The 17,355-nt window shown below is 41.7% G+C and overlaps 1 protein-coding gene and 1 non-coding gene across 7 annotated transcripts in view; both read left to right on the top strand.

The window, feature by feature from the left end:
- PRRC2B (proline rich coiled-coil 2B) overlaps nt 1-17,355 on the top strand; it is a 102,035-nt gene that overhangs the window by 78,245 nt on the left and 6,435 nt on the right. Inside the window, exons 16-31 of one of the 6 annotated variants that reach the window (XM_027869295.1) lie at nt 481-2,571; nt 4,549-4,754; nt 5,316-5,461; nt 6,305-6,446; nt 8,010-8,092; nt 8,654-8,842; nt 8,976-9,170; nt 9,672-9,758; nt 10,454-10,558; nt 10,780-10,969; nt 11,919-12,016; nt 12,563-12,690; nt 13,032-13,272; nt 14,816-14,992; nt 15,392-15,483; nt 16,827-16,908. In XM_027869295.1, coding sequence (XP_027725096.1) covers nt 481-2,571; nt 4,549-4,754; nt 5,316-5,461; nt 6,305-6,446; nt 8,010-8,092; nt 8,654-8,842; nt 8,976-9,170; nt 9,672-9,758; nt 10,454-10,558; nt 10,780-10,969; nt 11,919-12,016; nt 12,563-12,690; nt 13,032-13,272; nt 14,816-14,992; nt 15,392-15,483; nt 16,827-16,908 — 4,252 coding nt within the window. Of the gene's footprint in view, nt 1-480; nt 2,572-4,548; nt 4,755-5,315; nt 5,462-6,304; nt 6,447-8,009; nt 8,093-8,650; nt 8,843-8,975; nt 9,171-9,671; nt 9,759-10,453; nt 10,559-10,779; nt 10,970-11,918; nt 12,017-12,562; nt 12,691-13,031; nt 13,273-14,812; nt 14,993-15,391; nt 15,484-16,826; nt 16,909-17,355 lie in introns of all 6 variants that reach the window. The other 5 variants (XM_027869293.1, XM_027869294.1, XM_027869292.1 and 2 more) reach the window with 5 other exon arrangements.
- Nucleotides 11,317-11,400, top strand: LOC114048724. The gene has a single exon (XR_003569790.1). It is a non-coding gene; the product is annotated as a small nucleolar RNA SNORD62 (small nucleolar RNA).

The raw sequence follows: 17,355 nt of genomic DNA, 5'->3' as shown, positions 1-17,355 counted from the left end.
GAATTCTAACTGATGGCAGAATTAAAAGCCCATAAGGAATTCTTGATAACTAAAGTGAGACAGTAACAGATACTGCCTTATTTTCATGCAATAGGACCTCAGGACCTTCTTTTCAGAGTGGGTGGGTCAAGGCTGCTCGTTGTTAAAGTGGAGGAAATTAATGCTGATTTACCTAGTGGACGCATAGAATTCAGCTTACCATTGCTTTCCCCCAAGTTCGTTCTATTTCCGCAATGATACCTTGTGTCTCCCAGGGTTATGAATTCTTCAGTGTTGTGGACTTAAAAGACAGTGACAGACAAATTAGTCAGATAGTCTGACTTGTAAGTTTGTGATTACTTTGTTTAAAGATAGAGAATTCATTATCTTGATGCTTGTCGTTTAAAACACCAAACTTTTTTCCCTCCTCTGTTGGAACTGTATTCAGAATGGAAACCTGGAGCCAGATTCAAATCAAATTTTTTTCTGTTTCCTTTTCAGGAATGAAAGCTCTTACTCTCCCTCAGCTGGAAGGTCAGGAGGTATAAGTGTCCAGCATGATCTTTTTGAAGAGAGAGGGGATGAGTACTTAAATGCTTTTGACAAGAAGGCCCAAACAGACTTTGACAGCTGTGTCTCTTCTCAAAGAATAGGCCAGGAGCTTTTGTTTTCACCCCAGGAAAATGTGCAGGAGGCAATTGCTTCTGGGGTTCACCACACAAATCTCAGGTGCTCCCCATTGGAGTCTGACTTTGTCCCAGGTGATAAAAAGCCAGAATATAGCAGTTGGGATGTTGGACATCAGCAGAAGCCCCTCGACACAACTAACAACCTAGAGGAAGAGGCTTCTAAGGAAGAGCAGTCCTTCAGCTCTGACCCATGGAAGAAGGAGGGCAGTGTCAGCAAACAGCCTGCCTCAGAAACAGAATGGGTCCCTGAGAGCCGAAACACCAATAACCAGCAGCAGGAACAAATCGGGAGGACCCGGAGATCTGGTCCTATTAAGAAACCTGTCTTGAAGGCTCTCAAGGTTGAAGAAAAGGAGAAGGAACTGGAGAAAATTAAGCAGGAAGTGGGGGAAGATAAATTCCATCTAGCCAAAGAGAAGGAACCACTGAACAAAGCTGAGAATGATGGGACTGATGAGGGAGATCCTACATTGGTCAACTCTTCACATTCCCTGCTGGCTCAGAAGGGCCCCTCCCAAACTAGCACTGGCCATGAGGCTGAGAAGTTGGAGGAAGAAGAGAAACCTGATAAGACCTGGGAGACCAAGGTGTCAAGGGAGTCCAGTGATACTCCTCCAACAAAGAGGAATAATTGGATTTTTATAGATGAAGAACAAGCCTTTGGAGGCCGAGGTCAGAATAGAGGCCGTGGCAGAGGTTTCAGAGAATTCACTTTCCGAGGTCGGGGTACTGGTGGAAGTAGCGGCAATGTTTGTGGTAGTGGTGGTATCATTGGTGGGAGAGGAATATATAACAACCAAAGAAGTACCCGAGGGCGGAGTCTCCGTGAGTTCAATCAGTCTGAAGACTTCCCTAGAGGCAAGCCCCGACGCAGAATTGCCAGTGAGACTCACAGTGAGGGCTCTGAGTATGAAGAACTTCCTAAACGGCGACGTCAAAGGGGATCAGATAACGGGAATGAAGGCTCCCATCTGGAAAGAGAAGAGAGTGAATTGAAGAAAGGTGATTACAAAGATTCCTGGCGATCTAACAAGATCTATTCAGATGACCACAGTAGTTTGGACACTAAGAACAGAGCCCCTCGAGCCTTTGGCCGAGCACTGCCCCCAAGGCTGAGTAACTCTGGGTATGGACGGAGAAGCTTTGTGTCAAAGGAGTCATCCCATTGGCAGGGCAAAAGTAGTGGAGGTTCTTGGCAGGAATACCACAATGGTATGTCCTCAGATACTTTTGGGACTCGAAGACAAACAGACCGAGACTATATCCAAGATAATTACAAACATTCTGATTCATTCAGCGGGAGAGGCTTTGAAGACAATCACCTGGATGATAAGAGGTCCTTTTTCCAGGATGATTATGCAGATTCTGAAAATGTGGAAAACCGGCCCTTCCGAAGACGGCGGCCCCCCAGGCAAGACAAACCACCTAGATTTAGGCGTCTCCGACAAGAACGAGAGTCCTTAGGCCAGTGGGGTACGGATGAGGGACCAAACTTACTTTCTTCTGGTCAATGGTCAGGAAGGCCAAAGTTGGTTCTGGCAGAGAAAAGCAACCTGTCTGGCCGGAGAACCCCTGAACTCTCCTACCAGAATTCTTCTGATCATGCCAATGAGGAGTGGGAGACAGCATCTGAGAGCAGTGACTTCAGTGAAAGGCGGGAGCGGCGGGATGGTGGAACAGCTGAGGCTGATCCCCAACTGGATAGTAGCTTGTCTGGGACCAGTTTGGGTGAGAAGAGAGAATTGGCTAAACGGAGCTTCTCTAGCCAGAGACCGCTAGTGGACAGGCAGAGCCGCAAGATGGAACCTGGAGGGTTTGGAGAGAAGTCTGTAAGGCAAGGAAACAACGGATCTGCTACCCGCTATGAGACCCAACAGAATGGGACACCTTTGAAAGCCAAAAGGTAAAAAAAACACAAAATCCCTGTTTGGTTTTTTTTATTTTTTAAAAATACAAAGAAACTTGTAGAGCTTCATACATCAAGTTAGATATATCTATCTATCTGTCTGTCACATATCTGACATGTGTCAGATGGTCCCTAACTCACTGTAAAGTTGCATACCAGAAATGCTAACTGCTAACATCACTGTTCATGGTTTTTTTCTCCATTAACCATAAGCAGTGTTTTTCTGTTGTTACTGTTGTGACTTTAAAGCTAAAACACACACGCACACAAACTCACTCTCTCTCTCTCTCTCTCTCTCTCTCTCTCTCTCTCTCTCTCTCTCCCCCCCCTTCTCTCCCCCTCTCCCCCCCTCCCCCCACCAAGTATCTTCTTGTGGTTCCGAAGATAAAAGTAAAGGACTGCCTTATGTCTGGCCTGCATCCTATAAAGTCTAACATCCTTCGTGGTGTCATAAGCCCTGCCCAGGGGAATCACTGCAAGGAAAGCAGTTTTTCTTTGCAACAAGATAATAAGCAATAACTCGTTTATTTCTCTACTCAAAGCTTCTCTGGTCAGCAACCCTGTCTGGAGGAGATTCGCAGCGTTTTGGCTACACTGAGTTAGCTTTTCTAGGAGTCCTGCCTCCCAGCAATAGGAGAGCAGGCAATTTTCCTTCTGGAATGTTAACTCGGTGCAGCATGGGACAGGGGGTAATGAAAATAACTGTCAGCGTTTGTCTCAGCTGTTGCTTCAGAGCCTGGACTGCCTGATAGCTCTACAAGCATATCTCTGGTAGGAACTTTGAAGTGGATGTTCTGTTCTCAGGCATTACTGCTCCGTTGGGAGAACCTACAGGCTGCTCCTGGCTTGGAAAGATATGGACTGCTTGATTGTTGATTTCCCTTAAATCCTCTCTCTTCATAGAACTGAGGAAATGAATACTCTTGAGATCTGTGGAATAACAATTAATTTAGATGCTACAATGGAGTTTATGCTCTCAAATGTTGGTCTGTTCTAGCTTTAAATGCCCTTAGCTAATGATGTTTAGAAGAACTTCTGATCTCTTCTCCTTTCCTGGTATTTCCATATGGTTCTACTAGAGGGAATATCCAAGGTTATGGTTAGAATTGTACAATGTGTTCAGAAAGGGCATTTTACTCCTTTAATTCTCTTTTCTTGTGCTTCTGTGCTGAATCTGACAGGCATATGGTAGAGAAGAGAAGTACTTTTAACTAGGACTAATCATGGAAATAATGGTAACAAGTAGCATTCACATAGCACTGTAAAGTTTGCAAAACACTTTACAAATACAACCCTGAGACATAGGTGCTATTATTAACTCCATTTTACAGATGAAGAAACAGAAACAGAGATTAAATGATTTGCCCAGGGCCACACAGCTAAGTAAGTGTATGAGGTTGAATTTGAATTCAGGTCTTCCTGACTTCAGGTCCAGCACTCAGTGCATTTTGCTTACCTTGCTTTTATAGGATCCATATCGTGAGTGTATGATATTGCTGAATCAGTGCTTAGTAGCTTACTAATTTTTAAAAGAACGTTTTTATTTTATTTTTTTCTCAATCACATGTAAGAACAATTTTTAACATTCTTTTTAAATAATTTTTGAGTCCCAAATTCCCTGCCCTCCCCATTCCTTAAGAAGGCAAGCACTTTGATGTAGATTATACATGTACAGTCATACAAAACATATTTCAATATTAGCCATTTTGCAAAAGAGAACACAGACCAAAAAAAGAGAGAAAGAAAAACAAAGTAAAATAAGTCTGCTTCAATCTACATTCGAACTCCATCGGTTAGCTCATAAAATTTGTAAATGAAACTACAAGGAAAAAACGAGAACATGGCCCACATTGATTACAAAGAACTCTAAGTAGGGCACTGTGTGTGTGTGTGTGTGTACATACTAAGGTTATTTATCTTTTTCTGTTGGCATATGGCTTATCTGAGTTTACTCATACTCTTTTCCCTTTGCAGGTCTCCAGAAGAGGCTTTACCTGGAGGCGTTGGCAACTCTAACAGCGGGAGCAGTCATTCCACGTATAGTCTGGAACGAGTTGCCCACACCAACTCTGACCTTATTGAATCACCGGTGAAGAAGCCAGAGAAAGAATCCAAGTTGGCTGTTCAAAGGGCAGGCGAGAAAGGAGAGGCCCTTCCACAGTTTGACTTAAGTTATGGAAGTGAGTTTCTGATGTCTTTGGAAATTAGGGAGTACAGAGAAAATGAAGCAAAAACAAAGCAAGATCCAAGAACTCGGGGCAGCTAGGTGGTGCAGTGGATAGAGCACTGGCCCTGAAGTCAGGAGGACCTGAATTCAAATGTGACCTTAGACCAAACACTTGACACTTAACTAGCTGTGTGACCCTGGGCAAGTCACTTAACCCCAATTGCCTAAAAATTAAAAAAAAAAAAAAAAGATCCAAGAACTCCTGTCAGTAATTTGGTAGTCTATCCCTTCACCTAATAGAAGACTTAGGTATCATTTTTCAGTTTGTATTGGATGTGGTAGATGAGGCAGTGGTTGATGCAGCAAGGATAAATGTCAGGAGGTCTTTGTCTAGATGGTAATAGGACTGCTCTTTGATACAGTTGGGTTAGTACCTGTACTGCAGACAAAGTGAGATCTTAGCAACCTAATGAAAGTAACCTAATGTTCTGAGATTAGGGCATTTTCCTATATCAAGATACTTACTGACTTATGGAAAAAACCTTTTTCCCCTTCTTCTAAAACTGCCATTCAGATACTATCATAGACAATCGGGTTTCAAATCCTGGAGAAGAAAATGAAGTGGGTTCCATGGTGAATGAAGGCTTCATTGAGGTTTTAACTAAAAAGCAACGTCGCCTGATGGAGGAAGAACGGAGGAAGAAAGAGCAAGCTGTCCAGGTGAGTAGAGCCAGGAAGGTAGGAAGAGGACAGACAAGTAGTTTGATGCTAAAGAGAGCTGTGAGTAAATGAGAAGATTATAGATAAGACAGTAGAGCAAGGGCTTCCCTACTCCAAGGGCTAAGAAGCTATCTTGCTTCACTCAGTTTCCGAAAACAAATGTGTAAAAAAGAATAGGTAATACTAATGGGTATATGCAAAAATGCCAGGGAGTTTTGTGTGTATACTGAATTTCTTTAACTTGTCTAAGATTTTTCCTTTCTTACCTAGATAGTGAGTCTGATAGCATGAAGACAGTTTTTTTTTATAGATTTAATGTTTTATTTCCCCCCAATTACATGCAAAAACAATATTTAACATTCTTTTTTTTTAAAATTTGGAGTCCCAAATTCTCTCCCCCCTCCCTCTTTGAGAAGGCAAGCAATTTGATATAGGTTATACATGTGCAGGCATGCAAAACATATTTCTGTGTAAGTCATGTTGTGAAAGAAAACATAGACAAAAAAAAAGATAAAACAAAGAAAAAGTATGCTTTGTTCTGCATTCAGATGCCATCAATTCTTTCTTAGGAAATGGATAGCACTTTTCATCATAAGTCCTCATGAATGCAGTTGTACTGCTTGTTTCCAGGTTAGACTTTGGATGAAGTCTTATGAAAAGGAAGGAAGCAGGACCACGAGTGAGTCTTACAGAGAGAGGCAAACATCTGGATCCTCTGAGCCTTCTCTGAGCAATCTGGAAGCCCGGGTTGAGTGTCTAGTGATTAAATTGGCAGGAAGGTCTTGAATTTTTTATTTTGGGCATAGTGTTTAGGCTAATTCACTTTTAACTTTCTTTCCTCAGGCACCCACTAAAAGCCGTGCTCTGTCATCACGGATTCCACCCCGATTTGCTAAGAAGCACAATAACCTATGCTTAGAGCAAGGGGATGGAGCAGTGCCCAGCAGCAGCCTGGGCACAGAAATCTGGGAGAGTAACAGCCAAGGTGAGCTCAGGCAGTCACCCAGTTGGGCCACATCTTACCTTTCCTCCTGCATGCATGTGGGTAGAATTTGGGCCACTAGTGGTTACAGAGGCAGCTCCTGATAAAGCCTAAGTTTAGACAACCTGCTACATTGGCCCTGTTTATTGGGGGCACATAAAAGAACCAGGTGGAGGTAGGTTTAAAAAAAAAAACAAAAACCAACAAAAAACCTCTGCTTGTCTACTTTGGTTAAACAGTGGCTTGTTAAGGATACTTTATTACCTGGAAAAATTCCTCACCACTCTCAGCAGAATGTGTTAGTGATCTTGACATATTTGAGCCAGTGATTTTCTCCACCTTCCTTATTTTAGGGGAGAAATAACAAGGAAGGGAAATGTACTACTGTTGTCTGTCAAAGATTCTGACATTCTTACATCTACAATATGCCCTTTCCAGCTCTATTTCAATTACAATATTCAGGCAGTTTTTGGCTGGTTTCATTTGAAAGCAAACATAAATTCTGTGCACCTTGCTTTAGAAAACAAAGATGTCTAAGCAAATTGTATTTCTGCATATTACCGTTCTGTGTTTCTGTTGTAAATCTGAATATCTTAGAATCATAGTTTTAAGCTGGAAAAGCATGGATGTCCAGAAAGGTACTAGCCCAGGGGTGGATATCCTGCGGCCTCGAGGCCACATGTGGCCTCTAGGTCCTCAAGTGCAGCCCTTTGACTGAATCCAAATTTCACAGAACAAATCCCCTTAATAAAAGGATTTGTTCTGTTAAACTTGGACACAGTCAAAAGGCTGCACTTGAGGACCTGGAAGGCCACATGTGGTCTTGAGGCTGCAGGTTCCCCACCCCTGCCTAACCCTTCATTTTACAGATGGAAGAACTGAGACATAGAGGCCACAAGTGGCAGGGGTTTAGACTTGGACCCAAGGCCTTCTAACTCTGGATCCATTGCTCTTTATGATATTCTTCACTGCTGCTTGTTTTATTGCTTTGGGAAAAATTCTGTTTCTAAGACATTGTAAAATGACTTTTGATAATGAAAAAAATTTTTAATCCCATTTTTATCCTATAAAATATTTCACGATACTCTATATTTTAAAATATCAGTGCAGAGAAGATAGGTTTATTTTTCTCTTTAACATAATTGTTTAAGGGAAAACAATACCAGGTTTACTGAATAGCGTACGCTTTTTGTCAAACTTCCTGTACCACTGCAAAACCACACAGCTGTATCTGTGTAGACTCTGTCTTGGTGAGGCTCTGTGATGGCTACTGGCGATAACCACAAGAGGACGTCTTGGTTAAGGAGGAGATAGCAATGCCACAGAGACAGTAGTTCAGAATGCAGGCCTAAGAGCACATTGAGTAATGCGCGTGACTGAGGTTAAGCTGAAAATCACGCTCTGTGCAGCACATCAGTTTCCTGGCTTATCCTTTTACGTTTGGATTTCTGTTGAGTTTCTGTGTAAAGGAGCGTACTTGTGTTAGCCTTCCCGAGAGCCTGCACACCTGAGTTCTTCTGGTTTGTGGGCTTACGTTCCCTTACTTCATTTCTTCTGCCCTCTCAGCCCTTCCGGTCCCGTCCACCAGCAGCGATTCCTGGAGTAAAGCTGTCAGCGCCTTTACCAGTGCGGAGTCCAGCTCTGCAGAAGTGAGTGGTCCCTCCCTTCCTCATTGTTTGTCAGTGCACTTTTGTGCAGTTGGTATGATAGCTGATTTAGGCTGCTGCTTCTATTCTGTTTGGTAATTCTCCCTGAGCTCTACCACCTGCAATTTGTGACGTTTCTCATATTACAGAAATATTTCCTTGTGGCTACTTATAGTGGGAAAGAACAATTACATAAAATAAAATAACGTGGGTGAGGAGATGGGATTACTGGACATAGCAGTTGCTATCCTTGAGGACACTAGAATTTCTGGTTTGGGTCATAAGTGAAATGAGTTTGGCAGCCTCAGTTTAGGGACCATCTGGTTATGAAGATGTAGTGGGATTAATACATTTGGTAATCTCTCTGGAGATGCTGGGTACTAACAGTAGGTCAGTTAGAGATCTAACTGGGCAAGAGGTACAGTGAGGTGTTTTGGGTTAATTGTAAGGATATATCTCCCTTCTATCCTAATTATAAGTATAAACTTCCCCTTGCATTTTTCCTTTTTGTTTAAGTTTGATGGGGTATGAGAGTGTTAACCCATTTTGTGCTTTGCATAGCAGGGTTTTAAAAGCAGCCAGGGAGATAGTGGCATTGACTTGAGTGCAGAATCTCGGGAGTCTTCTGCGACCTCCTCCCAGAGAAGTTCCCCCTATGGCACTCTCAAACCAGAGGAGATGAATGGGCCTGGCTTGGCGGAACCCAAATCTGACTGCCAGAAGGAGCAGGCTCAGAAGCAATCTGAGAAAAAGGTAATCTGCATTTGACAGCCCAATCTGAGAACAAAATGGCCAGGTTGGACATTTGTTTTTCTTGGGGTTGTATAGAAGCGAGAGTGTTGGCTTTCTTGGTTTTGTGTCTTAGCCTCTCTGCTTTCCCCTTAAGGATTCAGAACAAAGTTCAGGACAGAACAAGGAGCACAAGCCTGGACCCATCGGCAATGAGCGCTCTCTGAAAAACAGAAAGGGCTCTGAGGGTGGCGAGCGACTGGAAGGCAATGTCCCACCTGTTAATGGGGTGGAGATTCATGTGGATTCTGTGTTGCCTGTTCCACCCATTGAATTTGGAGTCAATCCTAAAGTGAGGATTTTACTTTTGCTTTTCATTTCTTATTTTGGGGATGGGAGTTTGATAGCTTTTAAATTTGGTGCAAGGATAAGACAGAGTATGCTTCTGGAAATTAGAAGGAGGGGGTAGTTCAAGATGTGTAGGAGAAAAAAATAGTCAAGTTTAAATATTATGAATTCTAGGTAGTATTAAATTGCCTAATAGATTTCATTACTGACACAAACCAGGTTCTCAGGATGAATTTAGCACATAATGTTCACTGTCTCCGTCAGGAAAACAAATGGGAATGGGAACAGGTGAAAATTCCTAAACTCTATGCCTTCATGTGTGCCTTTGGAAAACATGTCATTTTGTTGAGCACAGGGTGAATGTTTGGCTGAATATGTGGCTCTTTGTTCAGTGCTTCTTAGTGGATTCTTTGGGTTGCTGAGTTTGGAAATCAGTTATATTTTTAGCACCCCTAAAGCATGGATCTGGACTGGTCTGAATGGAATGGGTGTTTCCTTCTTTTAGGACTCTGATTTCAGCCTGCCTCCTGGCTCTGCTTCCAGTACTGCAGCAAACCCAGTTGTCAAACTGCAGGATGCCTTGGCCAGTAACGTAAGTGTAACCTACCTCCTGCCTTCTACTTATTCACCTATCATTGTCTGATGTTAGGAATACAGAAATGATATTAAAAGCATCTTCATTTTCTTGAGAATTAGCTCAAGTGAATTTTCCAACTATTCTTTATCTCAACTGCTTTAGAGTGCATCTGTCCTTTTCTAAGGGCCTCTTTAGACTGTTCCATCCATAGCAAATGAATTTGGACCATGGAGCAGAGGCAGGCCAATTGCAAGGTCTATATTGCATATCAGTAATTGGCGCTTTCATGACTTAGTCATCTGTGAAATCTTCCATTCCTGCCCAAGGACCCATTTCTAGGTATATTTCATGCAGCCCAGGCAGTGTTATACTTGCATGTTGAAGCCTTTGAAACACTACTCTTTCTTAGAAATTTGAGTCGAATCTAAGCCACTTAAGTCATGAAATGGAGCTTGCTCAGATCTAGAGAGTGTGAATTGATGAGGTACAGAATGTTATTCCCACGATCTCCACTAAAGAAAAAGAAAACTTATTTTGAGTTTGTTAACTTATTCCATTAGCCACAAGCATATCAGCTTCTGGGTACATGTGCCAGAAAGTTAAGACTACTGTTTCACTCAAGCTTTCTCCTAATTTCCTCATCGTTTTTCCTTTATGGAGACCTTTTCTTCCACACTATACTCATGACCTTTCCTTTTTGCTCTCTCCAGGCAGGGTTAACACAGTCTATTCCCATTCTCCGACGAGATCATCACCTCCAGCGGGGCATCAGCCTGAACCCAATGTCTTTCCCTACAGCTGACCTCACTCTCAAGGTAAGGAGGGCATTGGTACTGTTTGAATGACAGAAACCTTATTTATTTTAAGAGGTAGAGAAGACAAATTACCCTGGATAACTGGCCTTCATCCTGGTTTTCCTTATATTTGAACCCTCAGAATTTCCTTGAGTAGCTATATGTATATATATATAGCTGCTTTCATTATCTACTGCTATCACTGCTAGTAATTTTTATCTCCCCCCTCCCCCCTTCCAAAGATGGAGTCTGCGCGCAAAGCTTGGGAGAACTCACCCAGTTTGCCTGAGCAGAATTCTCCAGGAGGAGCTGGTTCAGGCATCCAGCCTCCTTCCAGTGTTGGAGCTTCCAGTGGGGTCAACTACAGCTCTTTTGGCGGAGTTTCCATGCCACCTATGCCTGTGGCATCTGTAGCACCTTCTTCTATTCCAGGTATCTTGTTCCCATACCAATCAGGTTTAAAGTGCTCCTTCCAGGTTACCATGAGAGACCTATATTGTAGCAACAACTCTTCTTGCCTTGGATTGTATTTTTTTTTTTGTGGAGTCTGTGTAAATATGCGTTTCTTAAGTCCAGGTAGCCATAGATACCTTTATTTTGTGATGAGATTGACCATCACTTGCACTTACTAGTGCCTTTCCAAAGGCAAATTTGAGAAATGTGGTCCTAGGTCAGTTGTGGTAAAGTTGTACACATTGGTGTCCCAGAAGAGCAGCTTTCTATGAATACAGATCATAGGAATTTTGAACCCCGCCACCCCACTCCCCAACAGCATTGAGTCTCTGTGATGTATTTCAATAGATCCTTCTGACCCTTCAATGTGTACTCAATAAAAGGGAAATGAAGAAACAATACCTGAGAGACTTAAAGTTGCTTTTGTTTTCATTCTACCATCCTTATCTGATTTTTCTAGACTCCTAAAGTCTGGTTAAAATGAAGACAAAGAAAGGAAGAAGGCTGAGGTTGAATTCAGTTTTCTCTCCTAGTCTATAACATTTAGGTCTGCCACCTTAAGTTCTAATGCCTTAGACCAAGTTTTCCTGTTATGCATATTAGCTAAAAGAGCTTCTTGAAGCCTTCTTCAGGTACCAGAATCTGAAATACAAATACCCAACTACAGTTAGCAAGTTGTCTGGTTGTGACACTTGACCTGATGTAGCATCTTACTTGTAGCAGGAATGTTTCCAAACAGATGATATTTGTGTAATACTTTAGAGTATACAAAATACTTTACATAGAATACATTAACTGACTTGAGAAAGAGGGTGATGAATTTTGTAGGTGCCCTGTCACCTCTTTTTGTTCCTACTTTATAAGTGTCTAATTGGGATTGACGAAAGTGGGAAGATTGCAGAATTTTCTTTTTTATTTCTAATTTCAGGTAACCACATCCCACCTTTGTATCTGGATGGCCATGTGTTTGCAAGTCAGCCCCGTCTGGTTCCCCAAACGATACCTCAACAGCAGAGTTACCAACAGGTAAAAGCAGCCTAGAAATTACCACAGTGTGAGAATGAAGGGACAGTATCGAGTTAAATACTTTAGAATTAATCCTTTCCTTCTATTAAATTTTCTTCCTGTTGGGATTCCTAACATATAACTCTTTTGAAATTAGCCCTCTTATTCCTTGGTATGATGACAGGAAAGAAGGCCTATTAGCTACTGTCAGGATCAAATGGTTTATAGAAGTGAACTTGCACTGATTTTGACAAGAGGGTCTTTATCTCAGATGCCTAAGGATTAATTCTGGAGTTTTGCCTCATTGAGTTAGTGGGCCTTCCTCTCAATTCCTATGAAACCATATGCCAGACTGCTATGGGGGGTGAATAAGGATACTGTTATATGGGGTGGGGAACCTGTGGCCTCAGGGCCACATGTAGCCTCAAGGCTGCAAGTTCTCCTCCCCTGGTATCGATCAGGAAGAAAACTTGGGGAATGTAGTTAGAGTAACAAAAGGCTTGAGATAGCTCTTGTTTCTGTTTTTCATCATCTTGTGCTTTTTTTTTCCCCTTCTCTTCCTCCCAGGCTGCAGCTGCCCAACAGATTCCAATTTCTCTCCATACATCTCTGCAGGCACAAGCTCAGCTTGGGTTGAGAGGTGGACTTCCTGTCTCCCAGTCTCAGGAGATCTATAGTTCTATACAGCCCTTCAGGTAACATATATAGATATTACATAGTGTCCTAAAAGTCTTTTGGGACCTCCCTGTATTTATTCTGAGGTCAGTTTGTGAATAGGGCCTTGAATATGAAATTTGACTTAAATTTCCTTGCCCTACCTGCCCATTGCTACTGATATGCCTTCACTGTTAATTCTTGGATTAGAGATGCCAGTTGATAGCTTTGTTAAAAGTTCAGTGTTTTGTGGATAGCAACACCTAGATTATTTCATAAATTTCATATCAAGTGCTTTGCCAGCGGTAAAACTTGATTTTGGGGATGGAAGTGGTGGTTATCTAAGAATGAACTTGTTCTGATAAAAAGATTCTTTCTTTAGATCTCAGGTGTATATGCACCCCAGCCTGTCCCAGCCCAACACCATGGTCCTAACTGGAGGAACTGCCTTGAAGCCTCCTTATTCTGCTTTTCCGGGCATGCAGCCCTTAGAGATGGTCAAGACTCAGTCTGGATCTCCTTACCAACCAATGAATGGAAGCCAGGCTCTGGTGTACGAGAGCCAGCTCAATCAGGCAGCTGGAATGGGGGCCTCCCAGATGATGGACTCCCAGCTAACACAGGTTAGAAATAACCTGACGTCAGGGGAACATAATTTTTTTTTTTAATTTTTCTAGTTTGTTGGTCTTTAAAGCGTTGGTAACATCTCTATAGCTATGGTATTTTAGCTGACAAGATAACGAGCATAGGACCATTTCTCTCTTTGTAGCCTTTTTGTCTGTCATAAGCCATGACCCTTTAATACTAAGCTATAACAGGAACAAAATAAAGAATAAAAGAATTATTCCCTGCAGTTACCATTCTCTAGAATGGTAGTGTGGTATAGTACATACTACAGGTATCCTTAGAGTTGAAAGGACCTAAGTTCAAATCCTGTCTCTGACAAACACTGGTTGTGTGACCCTGGGAAAGTCAGTTACCCTCTCAGTGTGATTAGATATTGATAGACTGAGAGTTTCCTTACCAGGAGTTCATTACACAGTGAAATCATAGGGTTAAAAAAAATCATTCCATAGGATAATTGTTCCCATTATAATGCCCATGCCTGAGTTTAAGAATAATACCTGGGTTAAACACTTTCATTATTAAAGATGTGAGCTAAATTTCATTGTATAGCTGGGGCGGGGAGAGGGGCATGATTTAACCTGCATTCTCATAATAATAGAAAACAAGGTACTTATTAATGAGCAGGATTTTATATCATGCTTTATATGCTTCTTATTCATCCTACAGACTTCATTTAGTTCCTTCCTGTTAGACTCATCACCACCGTTTCCTGACGTTACAATATTTGATTCAACAAATATCTATTAAACGTCTGTTTATGTGCATGGTGTTTTGCTAGGTGCTGGGGTTAAAGGCAAAAGATGACGGTTGCTGTGTTGTTAAACATAATTTCAATTTTGATCTCAAGCACTATATCTGGAAGATCAAAAATCAGGGGTAAAATTCTTTATGTCTGTGTAAGATTCATTATTGGTAAAAAAAAGAAGCCCCAAAAACTTAGCATGTCATTAGGTTCATCTTCAATGAACTGATTAGTGTGGGAAAGTATAGTAGCAGATAAAGAAGCTTTCTAGCACTTAATAATATGTAGTATTTTCTGTTTGTAAGAGAAAAAAAATCAGAGACTTCCAAAAACTTCAGCCCATACTCTGGGTATCTGCAGTCCCTAAGCTAGTGTCAAAATGTGTTTCAGATCACCTTGTGTCTCTGCAGTATCACTCTTATTATCATGGAGCCCCAGAGTCCAGTTTTAACTCATTTTTATACCACTGAAGCAAAACCCTGCTAAAGGCCCAGCAGTGGAGGCTTTTATGTCTCTATCAGAACAGTTTGCCCAGTGCAAGTTGGTTAGTGGTACTAGGCTTAGTCTACATTAAGGAAAAGAAATGAAATCTGGAGAAGGAAAATTTATATGCATAGATATTTTCTATAGCTAGCAATCTCTATAAAGAAACATATATCTGTATGACTACCTGTCTGTCTGTCTATAGATAGGTATATTTATAAAAATCTTCAAATGTTGGGCCTCATGAGAATAAGAGGGGACAGTAGTATTTTTAACCTGTCCACTTTGAGTGAATACCCAATGTTTTTCAGCAGTTAACGATGCCGTTGCCTGGCTCCCAACTACCTTTGCCTCGGTATGGTTCTGGTCAGCAGCCATTGATTTTACCACAGTCCATTCAGCTGCCGCAGGGACAGAATCTCCCTGTAGGAGCTCCCCGAAGAATCCTTCCACCTGGATCCCAGCCTTCTGTCCTTGCTACCAGCAGAGAGGTAAAGATTGACTCTAATAAGATTGTGGTCTGACAGAAAGTCTTGGTGTTGGATTTTGTTACCTTATTCTTTTTAAATAACAGTTGAGTCCAGTTAGAGGAGAAAGTATTTAAGATTTGAGCCTTCTGGTCATTCCCTTGTTGCTAGGAAACACTAGCCCCCCATTACCCTATCCTAAATGTCCACTGCTTGGTTGTTCTGTTTCTGAGAAATCCTTTATTTTTAATCCCTAGAGTTTATGAGTGTTGTTTAACCCCAAAGATGGTGACCTATGTGGTTAGCCTAGTGTCTGTTGTATGCAAGAAAGCCCAGTCTGTCCCTGTTGACACAATGCAGCAAAGGCTGAGCTGTCTCCTGGTTTCATCACATGATGGATTCTTACCTCTTGGTCTCCTTTAGTCCTCTCAGATGGAGATGAAGGGGTTTCACTTCGCTGACGGTAAACAGAACATCCCTTCTGGAGGGTCTGTTCCATCACCACAGACCTACAGGTAAAGAAGCTATGGTTGTTGGATCTTAAACAGCCAAACACTCTGTGTGATTAAATACTAACCTATGGAGAACACTGGGTAACTTAAATACTGGTTTTTGGAATCCCAGGAGAAGTCAAGGTAGAGATTAATGTTGTACCTTTTATTAATTAACCTGTGTTTCAGATGGCATTAGAAAGTCCTAAGTAGACATGTGAAAAGCCTTAGTAGTTGGATCATCCTAAATAATACATAGAGTTAAAGAATTTCCTGGGACAGAGTGGCAAATACTTAAAGTTTTGCTAGAAAATGAGATTTTTCCCTCTTCCTCCAAAGGACCAAGGGGCCTTATAGAGCACAGGGTCTAGAGATGGAAGCTTCATTTTATTGAGAAGGGAGTTGCCTTTCAATTGTATCTTTTCACCATAAATGGACCTTTTCCAGTACCTTACATAGTTATCCCCAAACAAGCTAGCAAGCTGGCTTTTTTCCCCTTTCTGAAACTGTGGCAGCTCCCTAACTTGGGTGGGGGGTGGTGGGACATACGGAGATAACCAAAATACAGTGTCACAAATATATATTGCTTTCTGTAAGTGTTTGGGGGTAGGGAAAGGAGTATCTGAAGCTGGACCTATATATTTGTTTTGATTCAGTGTTGGAAATATAGTGTTCTACTACCTCCTTTGGAGTATTTGGGAAATTTTACTTCATTATCCATCTTCCTTTAGTTGCTTTAGGTAGAGTTAGAAGGTGGGTGTTTATTTCTATAATATTCCATTGTTAAAATTAAATTTTTGGTATCCTGTTTTTGGTTATTCAGTTAAAGGTTATATACACCAATATGTCACAGTTTAAATTCACTGTTAAGTTGCCAGACATTAGTTCAGGGAGCTGTTAATTTAGTAATCAGGTTAAACCAAAATGCCAAGAAAACCTTATTTTAAATGGATGTTTTCTGGTGTTTCAGTTTACATTGACCATTACACAGCTCATCGGAGGAATGTCAATTCCATTAGTCCTGTTGTTGAGCATCACTTTATATAAAGTGTGTATGTATATCTCATAGTTTCTTGAGATCTGTTTTAGATACATACTAAGGTTGCAATCCCTTAGTTCAGAATTATTGCCCATATGCTTCTGCCTTTTCTGTCCTTAGAACACCTCTCCTGGTTTTTAGCTCCATCCATTCTGTTGCCTTAAGGCCTTAAATTTTTCATCTATGTGTTCTGCAGACTGCCCAGATGGGTCCAGATGCCCCTGGCCAAAGAGGACCTTTCTTCATGCTTCCTCCATATACTAGGTTTTTGTTCCATTTTTGTGGTGATACTTTGTGTATTCTCAACCACTCCCTTTGGTTTTTTCAGGCCTAGCTCTGCTAGCCCCAGTGGGAAGCCATCTGGACCAGCAGTTAACATGGGCTCTGTGCAGGGACACTACGTTCAACAGGTAGAAGATGGCTTTCCAGATCTTGTCCTGTACTCTTAGGCATTTTTCCAAGTGCCCAAAGAGAGGGGAACATTTATTCTATTGAGAATACTCCTTTTTTTTAAAAGGAGGAATATGCAGGAGGTTAGAGCATGGGATTGGTAGTCAGGCCGCCTGGCTTCTCTTCCTATCTCTGCCCCTGATACTTTGGTTGAGCTACTTTTTCTAGGCCTCAGGCTCTCCTTTCCGTCTCAGAACAAGGGAGGATGCTAAACCCTCTTCTAAGAGTGATGCTATCAAGGTATAATGTTTATAAATATGTAGAAATCTTTGTATGAAGAGAGGTACTCTGGAGGACTATTAGGTTTGTGTGTTAGCTTTAGTGGAGTGAGAGAGAAAGAGAGAGAGAGAATGTGTGAGAGTGTGTGTGTGTGTGTGTGTGTGTGTGTGTGTGTGTGTGTGTGTGTG

The sequence above is a fragment of the Vombatus ursinus genome, unplaced genomic scaffold (assembly GCF_900497805.2).
Source record: "Vombatus ursinus unplaced genomic scaffold, bare-nosed wombat genome assembly UNPS02014793.1, whole genome shotgun sequence".
Classification (NCBI taxonomy): domain Eukaryota; kingdom Metazoa; phylum Chordata; class Mammalia; order Diprotodontia; family Vombatidae; genus Vombatus; species Vombatus ursinus.
This window is presented reverse-complemented; position numbering and strand designations above follow the sequence as displayed.